Raw genomic sequence first — 21,553 nt, forward strand, 5'->3', positions numbered from 1 at the left:
ATGACGTCACCGGAAACGCGGGCGGAGTTTGTTGCCGGAAGCGAAGGCACCGGCGGGGAAATGGCGCCGAGCTCGAAAACAGACCGGAGCGGCGGAAGCAGGAAATGGGGCCCGAGGGACCATATTATCAGGCAACTGGACCGAGTCAAGGTAACTAGTGCCCTGGGAGGGGAAGTAGAAAGGACGGGAGAGTAATAACGTGAGAGGAGGTAAATGACCGGACAGTAATAACGTGAGAGGAGGTAACTGACCGGATAGTAATAACGTGAGAGGAGGTAAATGACCGGATAGTAATAACGTGAGAGGAGGTAAATGACCGGACAGTAATAACGTGAGAGGAGGTAAATGACCGGATAGTAATAACGTGACAGGAGGTAAATGACCGGATAGTAATAACGTGACAGGAGGTAAATGACGGGAGAGTAATAACGTGACAGGAGATAAATGACGGGAGAGTAATAACGTGAGAGGAGGTAAATGACCGGACAGTAATAACGTGAGAGGAGGTAAATGACCGGACAGTAATAACGTGAGAGGAGGTAAATGACCGGACAGTAATAACGTGACAGGAGGTAAATGACCGGACAGTAATAACGTGAGAGGAGGTAAATGACCAGACAGTAATAACGTGACAGGAGGTAAATGACCGGATAGTAATAACGTGACAGGAGGTAAATGACGGGAGAGTAATAACGTGACAGGAGGTAAATGACCGGATAGTAATAACGTGACAGGAGGTAAATGACCGGATAGTAATAACGTGACAGGAGGTAAATGACGGGAGAGTAATAACGTGACAGGAGGTAAATGACCGGATAGTAATAACGTGACAGGAGGTAAATGACCAGAGAGTAATAACGTGACAGGAGGTAAATGACCGGATAGTAATAACGTGAGAGGAGGTAAATGACCAGAGAGTAATAACGTGACAGGAGGTAAATGACCGGATAGTAATAACGTGACAGGAGGTAAATGACCGGATAGTAATAACGTGAGAGGAGGTAAATGACCGGATAGTAATAACGTGACAGGAGGTAAATGACCGGAGAGTAATAACGTGACAGGAGGTAAATGACCGGAGAGTAATAACGTGACAGGAGGTAAATGACCGGAGAGTAATAACGTGAGAGGAGGTAAATGACCGGAGAGTAATAACGTGACAGGAGGTAAATGACCGGAGAGTAATAACGTGACAGGAGGTAAATGACCGGAGAGTAATAACGTGACAGGAGGTAAATGACCGGAGAGTAATAACGTGACAGGAGGTAAATGACCGGAGAGTAATAACGTGACAGGAGGTAAATGACCGGAGAGTAATAACGTGACAGGAGGTAAATGACCGGAGAGTAATAACGTGAGAGGAGGTAAATGACCGGAGAGTAATAACGTGAGAGGAGGTAAATGACCAGAGAGTAATAACGTGAGAGGAGGTAAATGACCAGAGAGTAATAACGTGAGAGGAGGTAAATGACCGGATAGTAATAACGTGAGAGGAGGTAAATGACCGGACAGTAATAACGTGAGAGGAGGTAAATGACCGGATAGTAATAACGTGACAGGAGGTAAATGACCGGATAGTAATAACGTGAGAGGAGGTAAATGACCGGATAGTAATAACGTGAGAGGAGGTAAATGACCGCATAGTAATAACGTGAGAGGAGGTAACTGACTGGATAGTAATAACGTGACAGGAGGTAAATAACCGGATAGTAATAACGTGACAGGAGGTAAATGACCGGATAGTAATAACGTGACAGGAGGTAAATGACCGGATAGTAATAACGTGACAGGAGGTAAATGACCGGACAGTAATAACGTGAGAGGAGGTAAATAACCGGATAGTAATAACGTGACAGGAGGTAAATGACCGGACAGTAATAACGTGAGAGGAGGTAAATGACCGGATAGTAATAACGTGACAGGAGGTAAATAACCGGATAGTAATAACGTGACAGGAGGTAAATGACCGGACAGTAATAACGTGAGAGGAGGTAAATGACCGGATAGTAATAACGTGACAGGAGGTAAATAACCGGATAGTAATAACGTGACAGGAGAGAAATGACCAGAGAGTAATAACGTGACAGGAGGTAAATGACCGGATAGTAATAACGTGAGAGGAGGTAAATGACCGGACAGTAATAACGTGAGAGGAGGTAAATGACCGGGCAGTAATAACGTGACAGGAGAGAAATGACCAGAGAGTAATAACGTGAGAGGAGGTAAATAACCGGATAGTAATAACGTGACAGGAGGTAAATGACCGGATAGTAATAACGTGACAGGAGGTAAATGACCGGATAGTAATAACGTGAGAGGAGGTAAATAACCGGATAGTAATAACGTGACAGGAGGTAAATGACCGGACAGTAATAACGTGAGAGGAGGTAAATGACCGGATAGTAATAACGTGACAGGAGGTAAATAACCGGATAGTAATAACGTGACAGGAGGTAAATGACCGGATAGTAATAACGTGACAGGAGGTAAATAACCGGATAGTAATAACGTGACAGGAGGTAAATAACCGGATAGTAATAACGTGACAGGAGGTAAATGACCGGAGAGTAATAACGTGAGAGGAGGTAACTGACTGGATAGTAATAACGTGACAGGAGGTAAATGACCGGATAGTAATAACGTGAGAGGAGGTAAATAACCGGATAGTAATAACGTGACAGGAGGTAAATGACCGGACAGTAATAACGTGAGAGGAGGTAAATGACCGGATAGTAATAACGTGACAGGAGGTAAATGACCGGATAGTAATAACGTGAGAGGAGGTAAATGACCGGATAGTAATAACGTGAGAGGAGGTAAATGACCGGGCAGTAATAACGTGACAGGAGAGAAATGACCGGAGAGTAATAACGTGAGAGGAGGTAACTGACTGGATAGTAATAACGTGACAGGAGGTAAATGACCGGATAGTAATAACGTGAGAGGAGGTAAATGACCGGATAGTAATAACGTGACAGGAGGTAAATGACCGGAGAGTAATAACGTGAGAGGAGGTAAATGACCGGGCAGTAATAACGTGACAGGAGAGAAATGACCGGAGAGTAATAACGTGAGAGGAGGTAACTGACTGGATAGTAATAACGTGACAGGAGGTAAATGACCGGATAGTAATAACGTGACAGGAGGTAAATAACCGGATAGTAATAACGTGACAGGAGGTAAATGACCGGATAGTAATAACGTGACAGGAGGTAAATGACCGGATAGTAATAACGTGAGAGGAGGTAAATGACCGGATAGTAATAACGTGACAGGAGGTAAATGACCGGATAGTAATAACGTGAGAGGAGGTAACTGACTGGATAGTAATAACGTGACAGGAGGTAAATGACCGGATAGTAATAACGTGACAGGAGGTAAATAACCGGATAGTAATAACGTGACAGGAGGTAAATGACCGGATAGTAATAACGTGACAGGAGGTAAATGACCGGATAGTAATAACGTGACAGGAGGTAAATGACCGGAGAGTAATAACGTGACAGGAGGTAACTGACCGGACAGTAATAACGTGAGAGGAGGTAACTGACCGGATAGTAATAACGTGAGAGGAGGTAAATGACCGGATAGTAATAACGTGAGAGGAGGTAAATGACCGGAGAGTAATAACGTGACAGGAGGTAAATGACCGGAGAGTAATAACGTGACAGGAGGTAAATGACCGGAGAGTAATAACGTGACAGGAGGTAAATGACCAGAGAGTAATAACGTGAGAGGAGGTAAATGACCGGATAGTAATAACGTGACAGGAGGTAAATGACCGGACAGTAATAACGTGACAGGAGGTAACTGACCGGATAGTAATAACGTGAGAGGAGGTAAATGACCGCATAGTAATAACGTGACAGGAGGTAAATGACCGGACAGTAATAACGTGACAGGAGGTAAATGACCGGACAGTAATAACGTGACAGGAGGTAACTGACCGGATAGTAATAACGTGACAGGAGGTAAATGACCGGAAAGTAATAACGTGACAGGAGGTAAATGACCGGATAGTAATAACGTGACAGGAGGTAACTGACCGGATAGTAATAACGTGAGAGGAGGTAACTGACCGGATAGTAATAACGTGAGAGGAGGTAACTGACCGGATAGTAATAACGTGACAGGAGGTAACTGACCGGATAGTAATAACGTGAGAGGAGGTAACTGACCGGATAGTAATAACGTGAGAGGAGGTAAATGACCGGATAGTAATAACGTGACAGGAGGTAAATAACCGGGTAGTAATAACGTGACAGGAGGTAAATGACCGGAGAGTAATAACGTGAGAGGAGGTAACTGACTGGATAGTAATAACGTGACAGGAGGTAAATAACCGGATAGTAATAACGTGACAGGAGGTAAATGACCGGATAGTAATAACGTGACAGGAGGTAAATGACCGGATAGTAATAACGTGACAGGAGGTAAATAACCGGATAGTAATAACGTGACAGGAGAGAAATGACCAGAGAGTAATAACGTGACAGGAGGTAAATGACCGGATAGTAATAACGTGAGAGGAGGTAAATGACCAGAGAGTAATAACGTGACAGGAGGTAAATGACCGGGCAGTAATAACGTGACAGGAGGTAAATGACCGGATAGTAATAACGTGAGAGGAGGTAAATGACCGGATAGTAATAACGTGACAGGAGGTAAATGACCGGACAGTAATAACGTGAGAGGAGGTAAATGACCGGATAGTAATAACGTGACAGGAGGTAAATGACCGGATAGTAATAACGTGACAGGAGGTAAATGACCGGATAGTAATAACGTGACAGGAGGTAAATGACCGGATAGTAATAACGTGAGAGGAGGTAAATGACCGGGCAGTAATAACGTGACAGGAGAGAAATGACCGGAGAGTAATAACGTGAGAGGAGGTAACTGACTGGATAGTAATAACGTGACAGGAGGTAAATGACCGGATAGTAATAACGTGACAGGAGGTAAATGACCGGAGAGTAATAACGTGAGAGGAGGTAAATGACCGGGCAGTAATAACGTGACAGGAGAGAAATGACCGGAGAGTAATAACGTGAGAGGAGGTAACTGACTGGATAGTAATAACGTGACAGGAGGTAAATGACCGGATAGTAATAACGTGAGAGGAGGTAAATAACCGGATAGTAATAACGTGACAGGAGGTAAATGACCGGACAGTAATAACGTGAGAGGAGGTAAATGACCGGATAGTAATAACGTGACAGGAGGTAAATAACCGGATAGTAATAACGTGACAGGAGGTAAATGACCGGATAGTAATAACGTGAGAGGAGGTAAATGACCGGATAGTAATAACGTGACAGGAGGTAAATGACCGGAGAGTAATAACGTGAGAGGAGGTAAATGACCGGGCAGTAATAACGTGACAGGAGAGAAATGACCGGAGAGTAATAACGTGAGAGGAGGTAACTGACTGGATAGTAATAACGTGACAGGAGGTAAATGACCGGATAGTAATAACGTGACAGGAGGTAAATAACCGGATAGTAATAACGTGACAGGAGGTAAATGACCGGATAGTAATAACGTGACAGGAGGTAAATGACCGGATAGTAATAACGTGAGAGGAGGTAACTGACTGGATAGTAATAACGTGACAGGAGGTAAATGACCGGATAGTAATAACGTGACAGGAGGTAAATGACCGGATAGTAATAACGTGACAGGAGGTAAATGACCGGATAGTAATAACGTGAGAGGAGGTAAATGACCGGACAGTAATAACGTGACAGGAGAGAAATGACCAGAGAGTAATAACGTGAGAGGAGGTAAATGACCGGATAGTAATAACGTGAGAGGAGGTAAATGACCGGATAGTAATAACGTGACAGGAGGTAAATGACCGGATAGTAATAACGTGACAGGAGGTAAATGACCGGATAGTAATAACGTGAGAGGAGGTAAATGACCGGATAGTAATAACGTGACAGGAGGTAAATGACCGGATAGTAATAACGTGAGAGGAGGTAAATGACCGGACAGTAATAACGTGACAGGAGAGAAATGACCAGAGAGTAATAACGTGAGAGGAGGTAAATGACCGGATAGTAATAACGTGAGAGGAGGTAAATGACCGGATAGTAATAACGTGAGAGGAGATAAATGACCGGAGAGTAATAACGTGACAGGAGGTAAATGACCGGATAGTAATAACGTGACAGGAGGTAAATGACCGGATAGTAATAACGTGACAGGAGGTAAATGACCGGAGAGTAATAACGTGACAGGAGGTAACTGACTGGACAGTAATAACGTGAGAGGAGGTAAATAACCGGATAGTAATAACGTGACAGGAGAGAAATGACCAGAGAGTAATAACGTGACAGGAGGTAAATGACCGGAGAGTAATAACGTGAGAGGAGGTAAATGACCGGACAGTAATAACGTGAGAGGAGGTAAATGACCGGATAGTAATAATGTGACAGGAGGTAAATGACCGGATAGTAATAACGTGAGAGGAGGTAAATGACCGGATAGTAATAATGTGACAGGAGGTAAATGACCGGATAGTAATAACGTGAGAGGAGGTAAATGACCGGATAGTAATACCGTGAGAGGAGGTAAATGACCGGATAGTAATAACGTGAGAGGAGGTAAATGACCGGATAGTAATACCGTGAGAGGAGGTAAATGACCGGATAGTAATAATGTGACAGGAGGTAAATGACCGGATAGTAATAACGTGAGAGGAGGTAAATGACCGGATAGTAATAATGTGACAGGAGGTAAATGACCGGATAGTAATAACGTGACAGGAGGTAAATGACCGGATAGTAATAACGTGAGAGGAGGTAAATGACCGGATAGTAATAATGTGACAGGAGGTAAATGACCGGATAGTAATAACGTGAGAGGAGGTAAATGACCGGATAGTAATAATGTGACAGGAGGTAAATGACCGGATAGTAATAATGTGACAGGAGGTAAATGACCGGATAGTAATAACGTGAGAGGAGGTAAATGACCGGATAGTAATAATGTGACAGGAGGTAAATGACCGGATAGTAATAACGTGAGAGGAGGTAAATGACCGGATAGTAATACCGTGAGAGGAGGTAAATGACCGGATAGTAATAACGTGAGAGGAGGTAAATGACCGGATAGTAATAACGTGAGAGGAGGTAAATGACCGGATAGTAATAACGTGAGAGGAGGTAAATGACCGGATAGTAATAACGTGAGAGGAGGTAAATGACCGGATAGTAATAACGTGACAGGAGGTAAATGACCGGATAGTAATAATGTGACAGGAGGTAAATGACCGGATAGTAATAACGTGAGAGGAGGTAAATGACCGGATAGTAATAATGTGACAGGAGGTAAATGACCGGATAGTAATAACGTGGGAGGAGGTAAATGACCGGATAGTAATAACGTGAGAGGAGGTAAATGACCGGATAGTAATAACGTGAGAGGAGGTAAATGACCGGATAGTAATAACGTGAGAGGAGGTAAATGACCGGATAGTAATAACGTGACAGGAGGTAAATGACTGGATAGTAATAACGTGAGAGGAGGTAAATGACCGGAGAGTAATAACGTGAGAGGAGGTAAATGACCGGACAGTAATAACGTGAGAGGAGGTAAATGACCGGATAGTAATAATGTGACAGGAGGTAAATGACTGGATAGTAATAACGTGAGAGGAGGTAAATGACCGGATAGTAATAACGTGAGAGGAGGTAAATGACCGGATAGTAATAATGTGACAGGAGGTAAATGACTGGATAGTAATAACGTGAGAGGAGGTAAATGACTGGATAGTAATAACGTGAGAGGAGGTAAATGACCGGATAGTAATAATGTGACAGGAGGTAAATGACCGGATAGTGATAACGTGACAGGAGATAAATGACCGGATAGTAATAACGTGAGAGGAGGTAAATGACCGGATAGTAATAACGTGAGAGGAGGTAAATGACCGGATAGTAATAACGAGAGAGGAGATAAATGACCGGATAGTAATAACGTGACAGGAGGTAAATGACCGGATAGTAATAACGTGACAGGAGGTAAATGACCGGATAGTAATAACGTGACAGGAGGTAAATGACCGGATAGTAATAACTAGCTACTTAGTGATCCTGGTGTCCACTTACCTGCAGAGATGGCTGGTCCGGTGCCCGGTGTTCTCGCTCTTCTTCGCCTCGCTGCCCCCGCCTCCCAGGTTAGGAGAGTGTGAGCGGGTACTGGAAGGGGAGACGTCACGTCTCCCCGCCCTGTACCCGCCCACACTCTCCTAAGCCACAAGCCCCGCCTTCTTCCTAGCTCTTTATCACTAACCTGGAAGGCGGGGGCAGCGAGGCGAAGAAGAACGAGAACACCGGGCACCGGACCAGCCACCTCTGCAGGTAAGTAGCTACTAGAGATGTTAGCTAGTCTCCCATTAGAATGAATGGATGCAGCCGGCGCGCAGGGGGACAAGGCTGTGTGTCGGCTGTTTCCATTCATTCCTATGGAACTGCAGCGGAGCCTTCACACTGAGTATACACTCCGCTCAGAATGAGCGGAGTGTATACTCAGTGTGAAGACTAACATTGTTAGCTTTTCCCACAAAGCTTGGCCAGTAGCAAAGCATTGTGGGAAATAATCACCTATCTCGATCCCACCTAAAAAGATTGTGTTCGAAATTCTGATCGCAATCACCTGTTTGCCTCTTGTGCGCCTGGTGATGATACCTGACTGGTCAGTATTACTTATCATATATCAGGGTCGGCCTCTGGGATAGACCACAGCTCATTTTTAGAGATGAGCGAATACTGTTCGGATCAGCCGTTCCGAACAGCACGCTCCCATAGAAATGAATGGAAGCAGCTGGCACATACACTTTGCCGGCAGCCGGTCGCTTAACCCCCCACCCCACCCCCCCACCCCGCGTGCCGGCTACGTCCATTTGTTTCTATGGGAGCGTGCTGTTCGGAATGGCTGTTCCGAACAGTGTTCGCTCATCTCTACTCATTTTCCTCCTCCCGTATCAGATCTTTCGGTGTTGCTCTCCCCTGGGTGAGGTTTGGGGCTCTCAGTGATCACTGTTGTCTTCAGGAGTCTCCACTCTGAGCCCGGCTGTTCTCGCAGCGCCTCCTCTGTTCCCCTCACCTTACTGTCTGCAGGGGTTTTATGGCTTCTAGTTGTAATCTCGCCACTATTTCTTCCAGATCACAGGACAACTTTCCCCTCGATTGTTCCGGAAGCTGCCGCCTCGCCTCTGTGTATCTTTGCGCAACATTGTGGATGAGGAGTTTCTGAGAAAGGGGTAATTATTATACGCTGCGATGCGGGGATAGGTGAACCCCGTTTTCCTCCAATTGCATTGACTTCCTGGTACTTTTGTGCTTATGCACAGTAGCCAGAACTGCAATGTAAAGCATGGGGGTTAAAAACGGCAACGACCTGGATTTCACACTTAGATTTTGCCGTTGTCCTCTCGTGTTTCAGTGTTCCTTTGTCTCTTCCCCCATTATGTTCTGTGTCTTCCTCCTCCAGCCACGTCTTCCTGGGGTTCTCCAAATGTGGCCGCTTTGTATTATCCTACACCAGCGACGTCTTGGATGATGATTTCTCCTTCTACTCCTATCACCTGTATTGGTGGCAATTCCAAGTACACAGCAAACTGCGCCTGGTGAGTAGTCTGTGTCGGCCTCCCCTCTGTATAGTGCCCTGTGGGCTGTCCTGTATACAGGTGACTATATACCACCCTGTCCTGTGCCCACTCCTAGGTGCGGCAGGTGCGGCTCTTCCAGGATGAGGAGATTTATAGCGACCTGTACCTGACAGTATGCGAGTGGCCGAGCGACAGCTCCAAAGTCATCGTGTTTGGCTTCAAGTGAGTCTTAGCTGAAGTGAACGGAGGCTCCAATTGGGTTTTTGGAATTCTTTAACCCCTTACTGACCAGTACTATACCTCTTTATGACTGTCATTAAAGCCCCAGTCCAGTAGAGGGCATACTAATGTAAAGTGAACAATATACTTACTCACTGGTTGCATCGTTCAATCTCCAAACAGTGACCCGGCCGGTAAGGTCCTATATGTATGAGCCGTGTCCTACCTGGGAAGTAACGTGTCTTGTGTGTTCCTCCTCAGCACATCTGGTAATGGCATGTTAATGAACATGATGAGCGATGAGAACCATAGAGATATTTATATCAGTACGGTGTCCGCGCCCCCAACATCCCCCTGCACAGACTGCAGAGAGTCCCCAAAAGGTGTGTGACTAGAGCTGTATATGGTGCTGGTGAGCCCGTCCTGCCAGTATATAACACAGTCTTCATGTTCCCAGGCGCTTGTCTGCTGCACAGCTTCATGCTCCATACCAAGTATCAGGTGGTCTACCCTTTCCCCACGTTCCAGCCGGCGTTTCAGCTGAAGAAGGACCATGTGGTGCTACTTAATACTAGCTTCTCTCTAGTGGCCTGCGCCATATCTGTGCACCCTGCAGGTGAGTAGTATGACTGCATCCTGGCTCCTGACACACCCTGTCCTGTCTCTGACTCCCTGCTCTGTTTACTATTGTAGGTGACAAGGAATCCAGCCGAATTTTGTACAGCAAACAGAGCCAACACAATGCCCGTGCCACCTGCTCCTCCTCCTCCAGCCCTAGCATCCCTTCCTCAAGCAGCCATTCTCCTCATCCTTCTGATTCCTGCACCCCTACTCCTCCTGGAACTCCCCCAGCTGTCACCCGTGCACGTGAATTTGTGGCGGGTATATTCCGACGAGCCCGAGAGGCCTCCGGACTGGAGGCTGAGGACAAAGGAGAACGACCCGGACCAAGCAAGCAAAGTCCTTTACGGAACTCTGACCCAGATTCTCCTACTTGGCACCGTCCGGCCAATGAAGGGCCCGCAAGGTCCAGTAATCACACAGAGGAGCCCAGCTATGTCAACTACACACAGTTACGATATGTCCTGGGGGAGGTGACGGAGACTGACCAAGAGAGCGGTGAGATTGGGGTTTGGGGTGTGATTTGGGGATGGGGGAGGTATCTGGGCTCATTCTAAACTGTACGGTCTCTGCAGAGTATGAAGATGACAAGATCTCGCTGCCTTTCCTGGTCACCGATCTGAAGGGACAACATCTGAAACCGTTGAATGACAAGGCTTCCTTCCAGGTGCAGGCCGCTCTCTGATCTCAGGTCGTCTTCCCATATCATCTGCTGTCTCTGACCCCTGTTTTGTGTCCTCAGGGCCAACACCTCATCGTGGAGCAGCTCACCCTGGACTTTGAGTATGTCATAAATGAAGTGATTCGCCATGACGCCTCTTGGTCTCACCAGTTCTGTTCTTTCAGCGACTATGATATAGTTATCCTGGAGGTGAGCAGTGGCCCGGGTGTCATTTACATTCAGGGGATAGCCAGAATGGTCCTGGGTTGGCCATGGAAGGCTACCTGGGAATGGGTAGAGTCCTGATCTGAGGAGGGTGATGGAGTGAACTGGAGTTGATTTCTTTCCCTGTAGATGTGTCCTGAGACTAACCAGGTGATAATGAACATCGGCCTCCTGCTCCTCGCTTTCCCTGACCCTCAAGTGGACGCTCAGTTCAGGTGGGTGGCTTTATTGTACAGGGAAGATGGAAAGCCCAGGGAGGAGGGGTGAAATAAAAAAAAGAATCGGTATTCATCTACTCTGCATTCGTGCTTTGTGTCCACCATTTCACCCCATGATGGCCAGGCAGAAAGTGATGCAGCTTCAGTGACCGCTGAGCAATAGCAGTGACATCACTGGTATCAGACATGTGACCGCTGAGTAAGGGTGCATTCACACTGAGTAAACGCTAGCTTATTTTGTAGAGTAAAATTACACTTGTAAATTTTGCTATCCCATTGACTTCAATGACATTTTACAGGCGTATTTTTACAGGCGTATTTTTTACAGGTGTATTTTTACACTTGTAAAAAAATATCATTGAAGTCAATGGGATAGCAAAATTTACAAGTGTAATTTTACTCTACAAAATAAGCTAGCATTTACTCAGTGTGAATGCACCCTAATAGCAGTGACATCACTGGTACCAGACATGTGACCGCAGAGTAATAGCAGTGACATCACTGGTACCAGACATGTGACCGCTGAGTAATAGCAGTGACATCACTGGTACTAGACATGTGACCGCTCAGTAATAGCAGTGACATCACTGGTACCGGACATGTGACTGCTGAGTAATAGCAGTGACATCACTGGTACCAGACATGTGACTGCAGAGTAATAGCAGTGACATCACTGGTACCAGACATGTGACCGCTGAGTAATAGCAGTGACATCACTGGTACCGGACATGTGACCACTAAGTAATAGCAGTGACATCACTGGTACCAGACGTGACCGCTGAGTAATAGCAGTGACATCACTGGTACCAGACATGTGACTGCAGAGTAATAGCAGTGACATCACTGGTACCGGACATGTGACCGCTGAGTAATAGCAGTGACATCACTGGTATCAGACATGTGACCGCTGAGTAATAGCAGTGACATCACTGGTACCGGACATGTGACCGCTGAGTAATAGCAGTGACATCACTGGTACCGGACATGTGACCGCTGAGTAATAGCTGTGACATCACTGGTACCAGACATGTGACTGCAGAGTAATAGCAGTGACATCACTGGTATCAGACATGTGACCGCTGAGTAATAGCAGTGACATCACTGGTACCGGACATGTGACCGCTGAGTAATAGCAGTGACATCACTGGTACCGGACATGTGACCGCTGAGTAATAGCAGTGACATCACTGGTACCGGACATGTGACCGCTGAGTAATAGCAGTGACATCACTGGTACCGGACATGTGACCGCTGAGTAATAGCAGTGACATCACTGGTACCGGACATGTGACCGCTGAGTAATAGCTGTGACATCACTGGTTCGGACATGTGACCGCTGAGTAATAGCTGTGACATCACTGGTTCGGACATGTGACCGCTGAGTAATAGCTGTGACATCACTGGTACCGGACATGTGACCGCTGAGTAATAGCAGTGACATCACTAGTACCGGACATGTGACCGCTGAGTAATAGCAGTGACATCACTGGTACCGGACATGTGACTGCTGTGGTCAGTGGTTGGTTGCCCTGGTCTCTTGAGTCGCTTCACTTCTTACCAGGCTGGTGCCAATATGGGGTGGAATGTGGGACCCAAAGCTGGGGCGGGGTGTGGTGAGTATCACCTCTTATTTAATTTTACCCCAGTCGCCGCTTTGCAATTCCACTTACGTTTTGTGCCATACTTTGGACTTGCCATTACTCTGCATTACTGTGTTATTGTTGTTTCATTTTATTTCTTTGAAAAATTAATAAAAATTTGTTTCCACCTAATTTTACCCCCGCCCCCCAGGATTTCCCGTCTGCCTTTGCCCTGTGAGTTTCGCTCACCCCTGTCTGATTTGTCCTCTAGGCCTAAGACTCATCACACAAGCCTGAAAGTAGCCTGGAATCTGCACACTGGAGTCTTCAGCACCCTGAGTGTGGGTGACCTCACTGAGGTCAAAGGTCAGACCAGGTAAATGGCAGCAAAGTCCCTCGGGGTGTATGTGTACCGCAGCTTAAGAACCACTGGCCTAAACCATTCGCTAGATTTGGGGGTCTGCATTCACTTTTTTTTTTCCCCCCTCTCAGTGGCAGCGTCTGGAGCTCATACCGGAAAAGCTGCGTGGACACAGTCATGAAATGGTTGGTTCCAGAAAACAGCGTCCGATACGTGAATCGTATGACAAACGAGGCGCTACACAAAGGTACGGCGGAGTGCTGGACTGCTGGTCACATGAACGGTCTCTTCTTGTAGAAGCCTCTCACGTAGTCTCTCCTCCGCAGGTTGTTCCCTCAAGGTTTTGGCGGACAGCGTGCGATACACGTGGATTGTGCTGTAACCTGGCTCATCTGGAGATACGACCTCTACCTCAGCTCAAGCGTCTCGCTGCACCTGGACGTAGAGACGCTGCGGTGGGACCTTTGTGTTAGTCCTTGTATGCTGCCATCTAGTGACGGCTCCTGGCAGAGCACAGCAGTGTGCCAGGATCTGGGCTGCTGACATGGTGCCCGCTGCCATCCCCTGCTCTGGGCACTGAGGACATTTTAATATTTTTATTTTTTTTCTCCCCTGCACTGTCTGTCCAGAAAGGATGGGCGGTGTTTTATTAATGGCATGTGTATGTATATGTGTATATATTACGTTCCTCTCTTTATGTCCGTCTCCTTTTGTGAAATAAATTTCGTTATTTCGGTTGACAAGTGTCAGGTTAGAAGCTTGGTCACCCCATCCCCCCTTATTTTTGGGGCTCATTCCCAATTCTAAGTGATGGTTTAGTTGTTATAGTAATCATTTTATCTTTCCATATACTGACTCGCCTGTGCAGTGTAAAGCATGGCGGACGGAGTGCAGATGTTACAACTGAACGTGTCTGGAGTGTGCATCTCCTACTTCATGTAGGGAACATTGAGGGGTATCTGTAAAATGTTAACTTTTCTTATAGGTATAATTGTGTATCTGGTGGGGCGATCGCAAAACCAGTGGCAGATTCTGTAGTGGAATTTGGTTAAAGGGATCTTATCATTGGATTCCCTTTTTTTTCCTAACTACCACCTAGGAATAACCTTAAGAAAGTGTATTCTTCCCCTACCTTTAGATGTCTTCTCTGTGCCGCTGTTCGGTAGATATTCTGTTTTCCATCTTTATGCAAATGAGAGCGGGCTTTGGGCAGAGCCGATTGCACCTGCACACGGCCATTTTTTTGTAGCCACTTACAAGAGCTCATGTAAGCGGCCACCAAAAAATGGCCGTGTGCAGGTTCAGACCGCTCTGCCCAAGGCCCGCTGGCAGAGCAGATTGCACATGCGTAGAAGATTGAAAGCCAGGCCGGAAGACGACGCGTAGAGGCCGATTTCTGAAGAAGATGGAGGCGGTGGTGGAGAGTTCTCTCGCAGCACTGGGGACGCCCCCAGTACTGTTTGAGCACTGAGGACCGCCCTCAGTGCTGCGAGAGAACTCATTTGCATAAAGACAGAATGGAATATCTACCGAACAGCGGCGCGGAGAATGAAAGATTATGAATGATAATCTGTTTTCCCTGTCGTCCTTACCAGCGGCACAATGTGGGGTATTTCGTGCCCCTGTGTGCTGGTAGGACAGGCGGAGTTTTAATTAGCCATGTATTAATTTCACATGGCTCGTTCCCTTTAAGAGGGCACAGATACCTCCCCCCTGTGTGTTTTTTTCTGTCCTGTGTAAAGGATCGGACAGGTGGAGAGGACTCTGTCCTCCTAAAGAGAAAGAAGGAAGAAGTTGTAAGTTGCAGGTTCTCACCTGTTCAAATCATCTTCAGTGAAGCACTCTGGCCTGCTGGACTTCTGTGTCAGTCCTGCAGGGAGAAGAGGGGTAAGTTTAAAGGCTCCTTTATCTCTTCATATATCCCTGCCTCCCTCCCACAATGTTTGCCTCATGTATCCCCGGCAGTTCAGTCTTGTTTGGGCTTTGTGGAGCCGCGCACCGCTGGCGTGTACGCACGGCTCCAGGAAGGGGAACTTCCGTTTTCGTGGAACCTTCTCTGTCTAGGAGGTTCCCGGCCGGGCGCTCATAGAGGTGACACCGGCACTTCTGGTTTCGGCATCCGCCGCTTCGGGACCACGCAGACAGCGGTGCAGTGCGGCTATAGAGGCAAGGTATGTGCCAAGGGTCTGTTGGCTAGGGAGGGAGCAACTCATAAGGCCTGAGAGTGCTCTCAGGAGGGCAAGGAACGGAGCTCACATATTTTTTTGTTAAGCCACGCCCCTTTCCGCATACAGGGCTGTAAACAGGGGCATGGCTGCTTCCCTCATTGCCTGCTAGTTTAATCCGCTAGCCGGTTCCGTGTTGTGGCTCGTGTTACTGCTTCAACTACACTTGTTCTAGTGCAAACTCGATTGAAGTTTGGTAAGTTGTCTGACTGAAGCTGGGTGAGTCTCCTTATATGGTTCCTTGAATGTACTCCTTTATGTTCCGTATCCTATGCTTAGGTATCACTGAAAGCTAGTTCTTTGTCATGTCTTCGTCTTCCACCCCTCCCGGGGATCAAGTGAGACGGAAGAAGTCTTCAAAAGGAGACATCTGGCTTGTATTGAATGTGACGTTCTACTACCTGATAGTAGGTGCAGTCTCTTTCGTCTGCTAATTCTCCCAATGGTGGGAGTGTCCTGAATGTCATTTTTTGCCTCTAGGCTATGACTGGTCACGCTGCCAGCAATGCAGGGGACCTCTGTGGGAGGAACCCGTTACCAGTGATATGGTAGCATGGGTCAAGGAGTACATGGTGAGTACGTTAGCCGCTAAAAGGGGTAGGGTCCCCTCTGGCTTCTAAGTATCCTTGTTTTTGCAGGATGATTCCTTAAAGGATATCCGTACATCACTGGCTCAGCTCACCAAGAAACAGTGCGTGAGAGGCATTCTGTTTCGCTGCCCTCCCTGGAGTGCCTCCAGGTGGAGGATGAGTCCATATCATCGGACGACCAGTCCTCCTGTTCCAGCAGACCCATTTTTTCATTGTGAGAAGACTAACAAGCTGCTGAAGGCCATCTGGTCGTGGGACCAGATTGGCGAGGGGGAAGCCTCTGCGTCCACCTCTGAAAAGCGGAGGGTTTTTCAAGTGGACGCCTCCATGGCCAGTTTAATGGAACAAGAGTGGAAGCAGCCGGAGGAAGCTTATGTCACCACCAGGGCTTTCAAAGCAGTATATCCAATTGATTCCTCCCAGCTGGATCGCTGGAGTCCTCCGCCCAAGGTGGATTTGGCCATCTCAAAGCTCTCCCGTCGCACTGTCGTGCCTATCGATGACGGGTCAAACCTCCAAGATTTGCTCGATAGGAGAGTGGATTCAACACTCAAGAAGGCATATTCGTATGCTTCAGCCCAGATGGCAGTGGGCATCGCCTCCACGGAAGTAGCGGATAAGCTTCAAGCCCGGTTGGACCGTCTGGAGCGGGACATCGACTCCGGGGCCAACAGGGACATCATCCTGGCGTCCATGGGGGAATTCCGTCTCGCTACGGATTTCCTGAGAGATTCAGCAAGACAGCAGGTGAAACTGGCTTCCAAGGCCATGGCTCTGAATACCGCTGCCAGGAGGCCCTTGTGGCTCAATCCTTGGCGGGCTGATGTCACCCTCCAAATTTTCTTTATGCTCCCTCCCCTTTCAACCAGGGAAGGTTTTTGGCCAGGGGCTGGACGACCTGATGGAGGGGCTGGCTGAAGGTAAAGGCAGGTCGCTACCACAAGCGACCAGAGGAAGAAGGCTTTCCCCTTCTAGGGGTCGAGACTCTACATCCCAATACAGGCCTCAGCGAGGTAACCAGAGACGCCCCAGATACCGCCCAAAGGGGCAGGGCGAGGGATCCCCAAGGAAGACCCTAAGAAGGGGTTTTGAGGAGGCTTCGCTCTCTCTGTGTCCAGCTCTCCCATAGGAGGGCGCCTTTCCAAATTTTTCCGTGGCGTGGCATCTTCACATTTTGGATCCATGGGTCCTTCAAGTCGTTCAGCGGGGGTACGCAATAGAGTTCTCACACCCTCCTGTGGACCAGTTCATCACTACACGGGTTTTACCAGCTCTACAACAGGTCTGCCTGGAGGCTTCCGTGGCAGAATATTTTGCAAAGGGGGACCTGGAAAGGGTCCCTCCCTCAGAAGTGGGATAAGGCGTTTATTCACCCGTATTCCTGGTTCCAAAGTCCACAGGAGGGTGGCGGATGATTATAGATCTTCGGTTCTTCAACCTTTTCATAAAGGGAAGCCAATCAGGATGGAGTCCATAGACTCAGTAAACAACTTTCTATTGCGCGACGAGGTCATGGTCACCCTGGACCTGAAGGATGCCTACTTACATATCCCCACCTTCCCGCCACACAAGAAGTATCTACGCATAGCCGTTCTTATGGCTAGTCACAGAGAGCACCTACAGTTCACTGCTCTGCCATTCGGCATATCGTCAGCCCCGTACGTATTCACCAAGATGGTCGCACCAGTTACCGCCACCCTCAGACTGCAAGGCCTCTTCGTGGTTCCCTACCTCGACAACTGGCTTATAAAAGCTCAGTCTACTTCAATTCTCCATCACCACCTCCGGATAGCCATCTCCTTCCTCCAGGAGTTGGGTTGGCTGATCAATTGGGAGAAGTCAGAAATAGTGCCATCCACCCGGAAGAAATTCCTAGGGTTTATTCTGGATTCCCAGAGCATGCAGATTTTCCTATCCCGTCCAAGGCGAGCAAAAATAGAAGCTTCAGTGCAGGGCCTTTTCAGGACCCGGCGGGTCACCATCCGCACCGCCATGCGGGTCCTAGGCCTGATGTCGTCTTCAGCCAAGGCGGTCCCTTGGGCTTCATGGCATTTGCGTCCCCTTCAGATGGAGGTGTTGAGAGCCTGGAACGGATCTCCACGGGGACTGCACAGGAAGATCTGCCTTTCTCCCGGTACCCGTCTTTCCCTCAGATGGTGGAGACACCTGAAAGACGGAAGGTCCTCGGTTCAACCTCGTTGGACCCTGTTGACAACAGATGCGTCCCATACGGGATGGGGAGCCCACCTAGACGGCGGGACCGTCCAGGGTCTGTGGAGGAATACAGAGGTAGGAACCTCCAACCTGAAGGAGCTAAAAGCAGTGTATCTGGCGCTGAAGTACTTTGCCCCTTTTCTCGAAGGGAAGGCAGTCAAGGTCCGGTCAGACAATATGACGACGGTAGTATACTTGAACAAGCAAGACGGCACCAGGGTTCCAGCCCTACTGAGAGAGGCGAACTTGATCTTCACGTGGGCAGAGAAGAATCTGACCCACCTATCCGCTGTTCACATCAAGGGCTCCCTGAACATAGTAGCGGATCAGTTGAGTCGGGGTATCCCTGTATCAGGAAAATGGTCTCTCAATCAAGACAGATTCCAACAGATTGTCCAAGCATGGGGCCTTCCAGACGTCGACCTCATGGCAACCCGACTCAACGCCAAGGTGGAAACCTTCTGTTCTCTGTACCAGGAGGACATTGCCTTGGCAGTGGATGCCCTGTCCATCCCATGGAGGTTCAGGCTGATATACATTTTCCCTCCAGTTTCCATCATACCCAAGGTATTGATGAAAATCAGACAGGACTAAGTCTCGGGAATTGCCATAATCCCGTTCTGGCCGAAAAGGACTTGGTTTGCCCAGCTCATGTGGATGAGTCAAGGCAGGTATTGGAGGCTTCCCCCCTCCCAGATCTGATGACACAAGGAGAGGTGAGACACCACGATCTGAGGAGATTCAATCTGACAGCCTGGAGGTTGACCAGTCCCTATTAAGGAATAGAGGACTGTCTCAAGGCGTCCTAAGGACTTTAGCCAGCGCCAGGGCCAACTCTGCCAATAAGAATTACCGTAGGGTCGGTAATATTTTCCAGGCCTGGTGCACGGATCACGAAGTGGACTCCTCCGATCCCCCTGTGAGGGCGATCCTGGATTTCCTTCAGGACGGCCTAGACAGAGGGCTTGCAGCTTCTACCCTGAAGGTACATGTGGCCGCTCTGTCCGCCTATCTGGGGAGGCGGTTGTCTCAAGATCCTTTAGTGAGCACCTTTATCAAAGGAGCAACTAGGCTGAGACCAGCAGTATCTGCTCCTGTCCACCAACGGGACCTCAACATGGTCCTAAAGGCACTTTGTGTTGCTCCATTCGAACCCCTGGAGGAGGTGGATCTAAAGTGGCTGGACCTATAAGGTATCTTTTCTCCTCGTTGTCACCTCGGCAAAAAGAGTAGGGGAGCTTCAAGCACTCTCATCAGAAGCTCCTTACATTGCCTTCTTTGAAGACCGTGTTCAGTTAAGATTTCTGCCGGGATTTAGGCCTAAGGTTTCTTCTAGGGCAAATGTGGGTCCGCTCATTTGCCTGCCAACCTTTTTTCCAGTACCCACTTCCCCTGAGGAGGAGAGGTGGCATACCCTGGATTTAGTCCGGAACCTGCAGATTTATCTTCAGCGCATGCGCGCTTTCAGGAGATCTGAAAACTTATTAATAAATTATGTAGGTGGCCATAAAGGCCGCAAGGCTTCTAAAGCAACCATCTCCCGCTGGGTGAAGGAAGGAAGCAATCAAGTTGGCGTTTGTGAAACAGAACTTACCTCCGCCCACTGTCCTAAGGGCCCACTCGACACGGGCAGTGTCGACCTCTTGGGCGGAAATCAAGGCTCTTGCCTTGGATCAGATTTGTGCAGCAGCATCCTGGTCTTCAGAATCGACTTTTGTGAAGCACTACCGACTTGATCGGTATAGCTCAGAAGCTACTGCCTTCGGGCGCACTGTATTACATTCTGCTTGTGTTTAATGTCCCACCCTTATGGGGATTACTTGCTATTTCCCCACATTGTGCCGCTGGTAAGGACGACAGGGAACGAAGGATTATGTAGATAATCTTGTTTCCCTTAGTCCTAACAGCGTCACAAGGATTCCCCCCCTATTGTTGTTTATTTGAAATGTATGTATTATTACTTGTTATTTACACACAGGGGGGAGGTATCTGTGCCCTCTTAAAGGGAACGAGCCATGTGAAATTAATACATGGCTAATTAAAACTCCGCCTGTCCTACCAGCACACAGGGGCACGAAATACCCCACATTGTGCCGCTGTTAGGACTAAGGCAAACAAGATTATCTACATAATCCTTCGTTCCCTTAGCCCAAACAGCAGCACAACTGGGTATTTCTGCCCCTATGAGCTGTTAGGACAGGTGGAATTTTTAATTACCTAACAGCTTTGACCCCTATAAGAGGCCGGAAGACCTGCTCCTCCCTTGTGTTAGTAACAAGTATGGCATACAGAGAGCAATTACGTAAAGTGATACACACACATATAAAATCTGTACAACAGTACCTCCTAGGGAGGGAGACTTGTGCTGCTGTTTGGGCTAAGGGAAAACAGATTATCATTCATAATCTTTCATTCCCCCTACGCCCAACAGCAGCACAACTGGGGATTTAGCAAGTATAGCTTTTACCCTAGGGTGGGTCATCCTGGCAAGCTTATGCCAACAGAGTGTCCAAACGCTGTAAACTCCGTCGTACGCCAATCCAGTCTATAATGTTTAGTAAAAGTTAGATGTGAACTCCAGGAAGCCATGGCACATATCTGCTCTAAAGAAAGGGAACGCCTTTCGGCCCACGATGTTGACACTGCTCGGATGGCGTGGGCACGGACAAAGTCTGGTACCGGGAGGTCTTGGGCACGTAGGGAGCAGATGACGGCTTCTCTGATCCATCTTGATAGAGTTGGTTTGGGCGCTTTGGCACCTCTATTGTGGCCGAACACATTAACTAGCAAATTGTCTGATTTCCAGAAGGGCGCAGCACGTTCTAGGTAAATCCGTAATGCTCTCGCCAAGTCCAGCTTGTGCATCTTCTCCTCCCACTCAGAGGTGGGAGAAGGAAAAAAGGCCGGTAAGACAATTACCTGGTTGATATTCTGAATTGTAAGTACTTTTGGCAAGAATCCTGGGACGAACCTCAGCTGCACTCTGTCTGGAAAGAAGGTTATAAATGGTTCAGAGGCCA

At 47.9% G+C, this 21,553-nt stretch overlaps 1 protein-coding gene across 1 annotated transcript; it reads left to right on the forward strand.

Annotated features, from left to right (window-relative positions):
* On the forward strand, nucleotides 1–14,180 carry DCAF15 (DDB1 and CUL4 associated factor 15). Its single transcript, XM_075272504.1, has 13 exons — nucleotides 1–150; nucleotides 9,174–9,271; nucleotides 9,502–9,637; nucleotides 9,735–9,841; nucleotides 10,100–10,221; nucleotides 10,296–10,454; nucleotides 10,532–10,957; nucleotides 11,035–11,126; nucleotides 11,202–11,330; nucleotides 11,475–11,560; nucleotides 13,415–13,519; nucleotides 13,636–13,751; nucleotides 13,831–14,180. Exons 1-13 carry the CDS (start codon nucleotides 1–3, stop codon nucleotides 13,884–13,886), a joined length of 1,782 nt encoding a protein of 593 aa, XP_075128605.1. The 3' UTR covers nucleotides 13,887–14,180.
* The last annotated feature ends 7,373 nt before the right edge of the window (nucleotides 14,181–21,553 follow it).

The sequence above is a fragment of the Leptodactylus fuscus genome, chromosome 5, assembly GCF_031893055.1.
Source record: "Leptodactylus fuscus isolate aLepFus1 chromosome 5, aLepFus1.hap2, whole genome shotgun sequence".
NCBI classification, from domain to species: Eukaryota; Metazoa; Chordata; class Amphibia; order Anura; family Leptodactylidae; genus Leptodactylus; species Leptodactylus fuscus.